The sequence below is a fragment of the Pungitius pungitius genome, chromosome 12 (assembly GCF_949316345.1).
Source record: "Pungitius pungitius chromosome 12, fPunPun2.1, whole genome shotgun sequence".
Taxonomy (NCBI): domain Eukaryota; kingdom Metazoa; phylum Chordata; class Actinopteri; order Perciformes; family Gasterosteidae; genus Pungitius; species Pungitius pungitius.
The window spans coordinates 10,255,075-10,266,701 of NC_084911.1; the positions used below are offsets into that span (position 1 = coordinate 10,255,075).

The 11,627-nt window shown below is 40.8% G+C and overlaps 2 protein-coding genes across 2 annotated transcripts; both read left to right on the forward strand.

Moving 5' to 3' along the window:
* Positions 1-1,015: 1,015 nt before the first annotated feature.
* On the forward strand, positions 1,016-2,358 carry rln3a (relaxin 3a). The gene is made up of 2 exons (XM_037476590.2): positions 1,016-1,258; positions 1,544-2,358. Exons 1-2 carry the CDS (start codon positions 1,099-1,101, stop codon positions 1,825-1,827), a joined length of 444 nt encoding a protein of 147 aa, XP_037332487.1. The 5' UTR covers positions 1,016-1,098; the 3' UTR covers positions 1,828-2,358.
* Positions 2,359-2,950: 592 nt separating this feature from the next.
* On the forward strand, positions 2,951-10,883 carry il12rb2l (interleukin 12 receptor, beta 2a, like). Its single transcript, XM_037477456.2, has 15 exons — positions 2,951-3,075; positions 4,879-4,974; positions 6,193-6,340; positions 6,450-6,598; positions 6,778-6,923; positions 7,086-7,227; positions 7,553-7,629; positions 7,740-7,986; positions 8,120-8,314; positions 8,471-8,575; positions 8,709-8,855; positions 9,157-9,318; positions 9,462-9,537; positions 9,861-9,960; positions 10,134-10,883. The coding sequence occupies exons 2-15, from the start codon at positions 4,905-4,907 to the stop codon at positions 10,506-10,508; spliced, it is 2,139 nt and encodes a 712-aa protein (XP_037333353.2). The 5' UTR covers positions 2,951-3,075; positions 4,879-4,904; the 3' UTR covers positions 10,509-10,883.
* The last annotated feature ends 744 nt before the right edge of the window (positions 10,884-11,627 follow it).

Genomic DNA, 11,627 nt, shown 5'->3' on the forward strand with positions numbered 1-11,627 from the left:
CAGATAAAAATGTGATTTATTTTTGTCTGACACACAATATGACTTCTATGTTATCTGCTTTTGGAAATGTCGCTGGTCTGGTCCCAGTCCTCGCAGTATCCTTTGGCAAAGATATGATAGATCAACCAATTTTACAGAGAGAAAATAATACACACAATTATACACACTGAAAGTACGCAGGGTCTTTTGTAAAAATGGGAAAACAGATTTTAATAATTGTGATATTGGTCACAATGGCTAAAATATATCCCTGTGGTGTCAGGGAATGTTAAATGTTATCAGGGAATCCATGGCAACATGTGTAATTAAGCCTGAATCATTGATTTACGATATCATGCTAATGTCAGTTTATTGTACGTTTTTTTTCTATTTAAAAAAAAGAAATAACCTTTACAATGCCCCTCTATTCTTGGGACTTAAGATGTTGGTCTACGTTCTAAGTACACCTATCAGGAGTCAAATTGAAGATTTTTTCTTTTTTTAATTTGATAAATTCTCTGAAATTGAAGGTCGCAACATTTAGTGACTTTACAATAGTGTCACGTCAATTTAACAAAGAAAATGGATATTTTTATCTCTCAAATGCCTTATGAAAAACACATGAAGATAGGGTTGTAATTGCTCAATACTCGTTTCTTTATGTGACCAAATCCCGTTTTTAATTTTGTTTGCATGAATGTTAATAAGCATTCAATATTCAAATCCTCTGCACAACCCACAATTAGTGATCGCTTACATAAAAAATGTGACTTATGATGTCATAACATTGAGGGACTTTAGAAGTGACCAAAGTTCTTCTCATGCTGAAACCCAATAAGATCATCCGACATTTTGGTGCATTATGCCACCTTTGGTCCGCTTTTTGTCTCCATAAAGGTCTCTGACGGTATCGCTTTTTCAAATCTGCTCTTCTTGCGGGGACGGCCTGCGTGCGCAGTGTGCACGGCTCCCTCGCAGGGCTACAGACCCCTTTATAAACCACACCTGGGTCAGCTAGGAAATCATAGCTCTTTCAAACAGTGAGACCAAAAGCTAAGTGGTGCTCAAAGCAAACAACATTTGGACCCCTTCTGTTTTGCTTCGTCTCTCTGTGCCGCTATGTGGAAAGCTGTGCTCTTGGCTGTGTGCCTGCTGGTGGCTGGGGTTCAGCCCATGGTAGACCCAAATTATGGGGTGAAACTATGTGGCCGAGAGTTCATCCGGGCCGTCATCTTCACTTGCGGAGGCTCACGATGGAGACGATCACTCAAGAGCGCAGGTGAGAGGCCCGTGACTTTTTCTTTGCTAATGAATCATATGTGTCCATGGTGAAGCCTCTTTCTTTACCTTGAAAGTTGTCATCGTGGACAATCTGTGCTGGAATCAGAGAGTTATGATTTTAATTTCCTTGAGGCATATCATGTGGAAGCCCTGAAACAGTTCAACATCCTATAGGTCCCCAATGCAGATAGAGGAATGGGGCTGTTATTGGGGGTGTGAGTGGGTGTGAGTGTGATAAGACAAAAACAATAAAATTCTGTCATTCCCCATTTTATGGCTGCAGATGTTTCTGAGGACCCATTCAGCTCCCCGCAGGAGGAGTCCTCCGAGGGTTTGAGTCCCAACAACGTGGTGGAGAGGCTCCTCCAGAGGAACAGAGGCCTGAGCTTCACAGCCAGAGACGACCAGGAGGGATTTTTTAAAAGGCCGGCCCGTTCGTTCATCAATGAGGAAATCCTGGAAGCCCTGCGCAACGCCGACCGCAAGGGCCGGGACGTGGTGATAGGCCTGTCCAACGCCTGCTGCAAGTGGGGCTGCAGCAAGAGCGAGATCAGCTCCCTTTGCTGAGGGTCCACCTACTCCGTCTCACAGCGGCGGACTTATACGCACAAGTACACAAACTAAAATACACAACATGCTCTCATATGTTTCTGTTCGTAATGAACAGCCTTAACTTTTCAATCTTCAATCAAGCTGTTTTGTCGTTGCCAACCAGTATCACACTTATTGCAATTGACTTTTTTCATTCCGAGCTGCGTCCGAGAGTCCAACAGAATGAATTATCATTATGTTTTCATTTGACAACTACTGCAGATTCATTCATATGTAATCTTGTTTGTCAATTAGAAGTAGAATGTTTTTGTTTGGTTTCATATCACAGAGTACTAATTGGGTTAAAGGTTCAGATCCATAATAAAAAATGTATTAAAAGAAGCCATCTCATTGCCTTTTAAAGTAGTGTTGAGGTTGCGTCTTTCTTCAATTGCTGAGTTCCAATAATCTAATTTTGCCTCAAATATGCTGTTTGTGCCTTTTTTGCATTCGATGTAGCCACATACTTCCGTAATACATAACGTTACATGGATAACAGAAGGAGTAACCGATCCAGATCCTTTACTGAAATGAAAGTACAGATACCTAAATACACAATAAAAAGCTCAACATTTAAAACTGATAAAGTATTATCAGCAACATTAACTTAAATTAACAAAAGTTAAAAAATATCTGCATTAAAATGATTCATACTGGCATAATTGTTCAGCGGTATTTCAGTGTTATAGTCGGTAGGGGAGACTAAATCTGAATTCTTTTTGCAGGAAGAAAAAAGTCATACCAAACAAATCTGCATGACTTCTGGGACTTTTCTTTAAGCGTGCCTTTGTATTTGTGAAACAACGGATGATAAAACCCCTTTGGGCGTTTTCAACAACTATTTACTTGAGAAGGGGAATTCCCTTCCAACAACGCATACACATCTGAAACACAGGACAAAAGGGGACAGTAAAGTTCTTCAAAAACGTACATGAGTCAAACAAAGTCAGTGTCTGTTCTAACGTGCTGTTTTCTGTGAAACTTCACGATCTCCTGCTACTTTGTTGTTGTACCTGCACCGAACTCACAGCAGGAAGGAAGCACAATGAGTGGTAAGCGAGCCAATTACGTCACTGGATATTCCACAGATGGGCGTGGCCAACCAGTAAAAGAGTCTGGCTCGTTCTCCACAGCAGACTTATTTATTAACAAAACTACTCGGAAACCCTGTCATTGTTGCGCAGAAGAATGCACGACGGCCTACCCGGGGTGTCTCTCCACGAGGTAAATAACCACAGTCAATAATTATTAAACGTCATCAGAAGCAAAAAGCAAAACGCTTCTTCTTTACTTCAGATAACGGTTATTTGTTGGCTCATTCACACTTGAGTGTGTGTGTGTTTGTGTGTGTGTGTGTGTGTGTGTGTGTGTGTGTGTGTGTGTGTGTGTGTGTGTGTGTGTGTGTGTGTGTGTGTGTGTGTGTAATATAGAGGTAGATAGACTGTTGCTGTGTGACTGAAAATAATAGCTGATTCACTGGGTCGAGATTACCAACAACGTGCTTGGATTAGAGAAGTGTTGCAGTGATCTTCCGTGTTGATCCTTCTTTCCTTCCTGTATATGGGTCACTAACATGCCATTCATTTGTTTCTGTCCGAGTCCGTTTCTTTCTTTTTAAACTTATAAGTTTAATTTGAACCAAAACTAACCCTGTAAATGTAGGGTGGTGCTATTAAAAATTTATTTATTTATTAAATTCAAAATAAAATAGTACGGAATATTTTATTGTTGGAACAAATTAAATTAAACATTCTTCTTTAAAAATACCAAAGATTGTACGATTTTGAGATAATAACAAAAAAATGTCCGGCAATTTGCATATTCTCAAATGTCAGGGTGGCAAAACCGTGAATATGGTACTTTTATTTTGAAGTGAAGAGGATCGCGGTCAACGGGATCGATTACGCTTTGGATAAATGAAATGCAATGTAATGTAACTGTTTCAAAAATAAATTAAAAAATATTTAAAAATAGCTACTTTCAAGTTACAGATAGGCTGGTGCACTTTTGTGCAGGATGTTGCTGCAGAGAGGTGGACTTTGTATCAATGGATACAGATACCTGATACGCAGAAAACCTAAATGCATTGTGTCAAAGACGTGCAAAGTCATTTGAAGATAGCTCATGGAGATTTGGAAAGGCTTTGGTTTTGAAACTCTTTGAAATGTTCAGAGCCTTGAAGTGTATTGTTGTTAACAAGGGCTTAACCATAGTTTAGACATGAGGGGGGGGGGGGGGGTAATTCACACCTAAAGGAATAAAAGGACAACATATATTTTGCATATTTTCAGCTATATATTGTAGGGACCCCCCCCTAAATAGTAAAAAATGCATGGTTACGCCTTTGGCTGAATCTAATTTGAAAATAGAGAAATGGCTGGTTGATGTGATTTGAAGAAAGCTCACAAAGGATATTTTGAAGGGCTTTAATTTTGATATTGAGATATATTGACATACTGTTGATATATTCAATCTTGTGGTGAAGATGATTACTATAATTCTGTGATATATTTGCTACTAAAACTTGAAAGAGATTGTTGAACCAAAAACGTTGTTGAATAAGAGAACTACTGTATTGAATGTATTTATTTTTTGTTTTGGTATTATTATATTTATCTGTTTAAATGTAAAATCAAATACAATATACTAAATACCTGACCAGGAGAAACAAATTATCTTAAATGATTGTATATACAAACTACAACTACAAAATGTGTTCAGGACAGTCTACACTCAGAGGGACCATTTAAAAACATTTCTGTTTGAATAAATATTAGAAAAATATATACAAATTACAAATGTGTGGTTGCCCACCTGACATTATTTAACCTGTGAAATTAACAAATAGTGTAAAGAAGTATTTAAAACATGATGAAAAGTGAAATAAGAACTCAAACCTATTGAACCACATTGTTCCAGACTCCAATATATATACACATTACATCCTTTTTGGGGTTTTTGGTTTTTAGATGCCTCAGCCGTCATTGACCCACACTACGTGTGTGTGTATGTGTGTTTTCTCCTCAGGCACTGGAGGCCGGGGTCCAGATGTAATGGCCACACTTTGGTCAAGGTGGCTTCCATCCATCTTGCTGGTCATCGTGCCAAATTGTTTTGCTCCAGGTAAACTTATTACGTTCTTATGCACATGTTAATTGAATACTTTATACTTTTAATCCCCTCCTATACTCACGTGCTTGTGCTTTCTTGCTTTTGTATACTTTAACTTCATCTTATTCAGAGGGAAATATTGCCATTTCTAACATTGAAACATGAATGCAATATCAAACTTAATGCAAGTCAATGGGATCATTTCAAGTAACAGAATACTATACTTGTACTTTGTCTGCCACAAACTCATCTCCAACAAGGTTAACTGTCAAAGTTTTCAGGCCCTTCACTTTATGTTCTCTTTATGCCCATGCGGATCAGATGCCGACACGTTTTCTGATTTACAGACGACCCTTTAAGATGTTGAATTACTGTATGATATGCATTGAAGAGCAACTTGTGACATGAGAACCTGGTGTTAATTTCCTGTTAACGTTACTAAGGGTGCTTTCTTGCAACATGCCGTGTGCAGTCTGTGTATGGATCACCGCCAAAGGCGTGTAGGCTTTTGAGAAATGGGTAAATGTGACGGGCTTGTGGGTAATAGATAAAAAGGTGTCTTCACGATGTGGGCGTTTTTGAAAATGTATGAGAAAGGACTCTTTTTACACTTTTCTTGTGGTTAAGATCACTCTTTGAGTGCGTTTCCTGTTTTCTCTTAGATTGTCTTTGCACTGCATTTATTACATTTAAAACCAAAAGACTAAAACACTGATCAACCTTTAAAACAATAGGTGTTCGTCCTAATATGAGCTTTGGGAGAGATCTTACTTAATTGTGTTTATTCAGATGTCTTTTGGCTACTTGTGTTCATCTGTTTCTATTTGAGCTCTATGTATAATTCTGAATTAACAAACAATATCCAGGAGGTTTGTCACAACGGGTCAGAACCTCTTGTTCTGGATAGTGCAATACACGTGAATAGCTCTTTCATACGTAAGTAATACTACTTCAGACTACGGTGTTTAAAAATAAATCCAAACCCAAGCTGATCTCAGACTGTCTCTGACACTTTATGTCAGACACGTTATTTTAACCCCCCCCCCCCCCCCCCCCCCACTACTTCTTTATACTTGAGCATTTTCTTGAATGCACTCCATACAGTACCCATAGCATTTATGTTGGCATGTATGGTCCGTCCTGCTTATTGACACATTTTTCCTGATTTGTTTGTACTTTAAAACCAGAATGTCTTTTGATGTTGTGCCTTTCCCTCTGTGTTTCTTGAAGCTCCTCCTGCGGTCCCATCGCCTCCCCAGTGCTATATCCCGTGTGGTGAGAAAGACTATTGTGCAGATATACACTGCAGTTTGAATCCAAGGCCGGACCCTGAGCTCAACACAACCTACAGCCTGCACTGGGCGCAAGCAAATAGCACGTAAACAGGACCAAAAATATTCATCATCAACATTAAAGTTGAATTATCCGATTCCCTTCGGGGGAGAAGCCCTCTGCATTTGTTGTACTCCTCTGGTCTTGTCTTCCAGGGAGGAGCATGTGCTCTATGGCACCACTTTTTTTTGGATTATCGATCGGGAAAACTTCAACCGAGGGGAGCTCCATGTTTGGGTCCAGGCTAAGGACGAGCACGGTTCTGCCAAATCTAAGAATGCCTCATTCGACACGAATAACATCAGTGAGTTCTTCCTGCATATTCTTGTTCATTGACACACACATCATCAAAATCACAATAACGCACCTGCATACTGGTAAGAAGTTGATGCTGACTTTTGTGAGTCTTTTAATTTATCTTCAAATGATGGCGTCGCTACAGTGATATTTTATCTTATTCTGCTTGTGTGTCTCTGTACCTAGACAAGCTGCCGCCTCCTAAACTCTCATCAGTCAGCCATCAGGAGTCTTTAGAGATTTCCTGGACCTTCTCCTGTGACGAGCACCAGCTCCCTTTTGGCGATTGTGACGTCCGATATCGGACCGAGGCAGACATAGTGTGGACTGAGGTGTCTGATTTAGGTTTTGCCTTGCACTATTTTCCTTTTCTACCTCTCAGCATGGTGCACACTGTGTAATGGAGTATGATGACATTGAAAAGATCAGTTAGTGGAACGATCGTCTCAAGCTTTGTCTGAGTACACGCTTGTTTTTGTCCCCATTCTACACAGTCTGAGAATGTCCTCAATCTCGGCTATGCGGTTGAAAGTCCTCAGGCCAGCACGCTCTACAAATTTCAAGTCCGCTGCTCCTGTGAGAAGGGCTTGAAGAGCGACTGGAGTGAAATCCATCCAGTACGAAGCAAAGAGGAGGGTGAGTCCTCATCCGTGACCGTGGTCTCCCGGTTAATCATCGGCAGAGAACTCTGAGAAGGTTGCAGAAAGTTTCATGGTTTCTGCTGGGTTGGATAAGAAGATGGTTATGTCGGTATGCTAATAGCTCACCAATTAACACATTATGTGCTCTTGGTCCAATCCCTACAAAGAGCGAAGCGTAGAAAAGCCTATTTGGCCTTTTCCATGGTTCCATTCATAGTGTGCAGATACATACCATTTCAAATGTGTGACAGTGTGAACCACAAACCTGCTGTGGGTCTAATTTGGCCATTAACTGTGTTTTTCTCTCCACCTTTGTTCAGCCCCAGAGGGAGAGCTGGACGTGTGGAGGGACTGTGGGACATCCCAGAAGAGCTGTGACTGCGTTGTGACGTGGAAGGTCGATCAGCACAAACAAGCGGCCGTCATTTTCTGAACTGAAATGATGAACCAGAGTCTCCCTGCAGACACTCTCCTCCCTAACCTCTTACTTCTCTCCATCCCATCCAGGAGCTTCCTAAAGCTCAAGCCCGCGGGGACATTCAGGGGTACGAGGTCAGACTGTCTTATAACGGCGACCCGGTGCAGCGGAATTTGTCCACGGCTGTGGCCTGTGAGAAGAAGATCTGCCACTTCAACTCCTCTCTGAGGAACGTGTCCTCTGTCAGCGTGTCGGCCTACAACACATGCGGTGCCACCTCGGCCTCCTATCTGGCTCTGCCAACACCAGGCTGCGATTGGGTAAAAAATAGTCAAAGTAAGTGCAAATTTCTTTTTTAAGGGAAGAATCAAACGGACCATTACTGCATTCATTTATGATGTAGTTCCTTCGCTTGTGTTCCAACTTTTCTTGTCACAAGAACTGACAGACAGGTTTGTCTCTGGCTCAGGGAAACACACAAGCGAGCCGGCTCTTCACCTGGAGATGAATGAAGAGAACCTCACTGTGTCCTGGGAGCCTCCCTCTCAGGGCTCAGACCACCTGAAGGAACACGTGGTGGAGTACAAACAAGCAGGATGTCCTCCTGGCCAAGGATTAGATTGGATCAAAGTGAAAAAAGGCCTAAGGACAGGAATCATTGAAGGTCCGTTTGATTTGAACACGTATACAGGCATCTCAATGGGTAGGCCCAGAAAGTGAAAGGGAACATTCATTCATTCTCAAGGTCTCAGTGATAATGTACTTGATTTAAGGCTGATTTTCGGTGGCTGCTTAATCTTGTTTGTGTCTCCACCTTCAGGTGCGTTTAAGAAATACACAGCCTACCAAGTGTCACTGTTTACTGTATCAAACAGCAATAAAGTCCATCATCTTTCGTCAGTCATTGGATACTCATTTCAAGGACGTAAGTATCAATGCCTTGCACTTGATCTTCAGAGTTGTCATTTTCTTCTTTTTTTATTGCCACCATCTCCTCCTCATATTAAACGGAATAAACTTTTTGCCGCGACGTACCTTTCTCTCTCCTCACTTTTCAGCCCCGCCTAGTGTGCCGTCATTTAAGGTGACCTCCATCGCTGCCACTCATGTGATCCTGTTCTGGGAGTCTATTCCCCTCCACAGGCAGCGAGGGGAGATCCTGTACTACCAGCTAATAGTAGAGAGTGGAGCCGACAGACAGAATGGTACAACACTTTTTGTACTAATCACTTTAGGAAAGGTCAGAAATCTAAGGCACTTATTTATTTATGCAGATAACTGCATGGTGTATTGCCCAGAAAGTAGATACTCAAGTGGGTGTTCCTCTCAGGGTGACCTTTTTTGAGAAACAACATAGTTGTTAAAAGATATGAGATTTTAAAAGAAAAATGAAGAAAACATCATTCAAGCAGCCTCGACAGCCTTCTAGAGAGTTCACATGTAATTTTGTCTCTGTCAGCTGTTCTCTGGTCACTAACCTCACTGGTCACAATGTGCCTCTCCTAGTGTTCAACGTGAGTGTGTTGCCGCAGCAGAAAAACCAGACGTTCAAGCTGCCGGGTCTGAGTCCCGGGCAGGACTACGAGGTTCGGATACGAGCCGTGACGCCAGCCGGCCCCGGAACCAACGAGATGGCAAAGTTCAAAACGAAGCACCACGAACACATTGGTATCACATCACATCGCAATGTTTTTTCTTGTTGGATATGATGAGTTTAGCATGTGCCATAGGATGAGGATATCTCTTACAATTTGTGTGGTTCAACTTGCCCAATCCGTTTATCTCTCTCGTGTCTTTTCTCTCTTTCTCAGAGCACATAATACCAGTTGTGTTTGGAATCTTTTTCCTGGCCCTGACGGGCATTTGCATTTGTTTTGCTTTTTACGGGTGAGATAATCGTATAAAATTATCGAAGTTCTGGTGCTCTCATCCCTTATGTCTGAGTGTTACATCATGTTTGCTTTTATTTCTGTGATAAACTTACTTTGACTATTGCAAGAGAAACGCTCTAAGCCCTTCTTGTCTGATGATAACTGCTACAACTTGAAATACCAGGAAGCAATCATAGCGCAGAGCAAAGATCAAAATGATATTTATTCTCTCCATTGTCTAATGAAATGTGGATGTGAATGTCAAAGCAAATCATATATTCATTCTTTTAATTGAAATGGAAGGTGTCTTATTCTTTGTTTTTAACGCATGTCTTCCAGTGCTTCTCGTGGAGAAAACAAAACATGGTGTCTCGGTGTTTCTCTGACAAAAGTCCCGGACGCCCGCAACAGCCAAATTTTCCGACACATGAAGCACCAGGTGAGAAACTTGACTGAAACAATAACACCTCTTTGTCCCTGTCTGATCTCGGAAACAGGATTTCCGCTGATGCCATTATTTTGCTATTCAGCTGGTATCCGCTTATATTATGTAGTCACATCCTAGTTTGTTAGGATGTTTTAGGGGCAAAATAAATGCTGATCTCTCTGCAGATGAACGACTCCTTCCCTTGGATCTGCATTCCCCTCCACGAGCCACACCCCAAGATCTCTCTGCTGGAGGTTGTGGAAGTCCAGCCATGGGCTTCCGTGGAGAAGATCTCCAACACCGACAGGTCGACTAAGCTAGCGCCCAAAAGCGGGTGCTCAAGGGCGGACTGCCGAGATGATCAGAGGGAGGAAGCTGGGCCAGAGGAGAGCCACAGATATGGAAGAGAGGAGTACAGCCAAATGGTTGACTCGGATGAGGAGAGGGACGGGGAGGAGGAGGACAGGGCGGATGGTTGGAGCTCATCAGAAGAAGAATGGTCGGCGTCGGGCTACGAGAAGCACTTCATGCCCACTGCTTTGGAAGTGCAGGAAGTTTGATGTTTCTCAATGTCGGCTCACTGACATTCCTCTGAGAAATGTGTTGTTATTTTTTAATGTTCTTTTAAATGTGCAGAAAATGTTCAGAGTGGTACTATCCCCTCTTTGCAGGATCCAGAGGGAGACTCTGTGTTTGGAGAGATCTATTTTCTAAGGCTTAATTCATTGGGCTTCATTCGTCACTTGTTCTTTTCACCGCATTGTGTTTATTGAGTTTTTTTCTTACTTTTTCTTCTTCGGCTACTACCTACTTTGGGCCTGAAAATTGAAATGTCAGATTTTGTAAATATTGTCGCACATAAAAATGTATGTTTTGATAAGTTGAATGTACATTTGTGCATCTGTCATATATATATAAATTAGTTTTTAATAAGGGTCTGACTGTTCGACTTTAGTGACAATATATTCAAGCCGGTGGATAAGGATGCAGTGTGTATAAAGCTCCAAGTTCCAAAACAAGTCATTTCACAGGCATAAAAATATAAATGCAACAATTATACATTTATGAAGCCAAAAACACCATACATATCACCTTTTAGAATAACTTGTTGCACATTCAGATCAACATTGCTATTAACGGTTGTTTTCCCCATCCATATGGGTTCTTTATTAGATCAGCCACAAAAACAAAATTGTAAACAAGCTTAGTGTTTTTTTTAAATGCGTTTTTAATTTAGGAAGATATTAATTACATTTTATTTCATATTAATCGTAATTACTTTTATATACAGCACTGTGTTTTCTTATTTCCTTATCTAGGAATTTCAAGTTTTTATTGTAAATGAAATAACAACAACATCGAAGGATTGAATCTATAAGCTGCATTCTTATTAAATATCTGCTGCGAATCCTGCCCAGAATTAAAGGACAATATCATTTAAAGCTAATAACTGCATTTACAAATTGTAGCATATATTTAACTTGATCTGAAAAAACCAAACAGTTGCGTACATGTGTCGTATTCATTTTTTATGAGTTGCAACTGATTGCACACTAACATTAACATTATGAACTAATCAAACCACACCCACATTCTGTAGATAGCTTCATGAATAGAACAAACATAAATTCCCTGTAATGTAATTAAATCCGTACAATTATTATCTATTAATTTGTTCC

Excerpts from the sequence above, each read along its gene's own strand:
- rln3a (XM_037476590.2), top strand. The coding sequence starts at position 1,099 with ATGTGGAAAGCTGTGCTCTTGGCTGTGTGCCTGCTGGTGGCTGGGGTT. Across the intron at positions 1,259-1,543 it reads ACGATCACTCAAGAGCGCAG|ATGTTTCTGAGGACCCATTC; the intron begins GTGAGAGGCCCG and ends TTATGGCTGCAG.
- il12rb2l (XM_037477456.2), top strand. The coding sequence starts at position 4,905 with ATGGCCACACTTTGGTCAAGGTGGCTTCCATCCATCTTGCTGGTCATC. Across the intron at positions 7,228-7,552 it reads AGTACGAAGCAAAGAGGAGG|CCCCAGAGGGAGAGCTGGAC; the intron begins GTGAGTCCTCAT and ends ACCTTTGTTCAG. Across the intron at positions 7,630-7,739 it reads ACTGCGTTGTGACGTGGAAG|GAGCTTCCTAAAGCTCAAGC; the intron begins GTCGATCAGCAC and ends CATCCCATCCAG.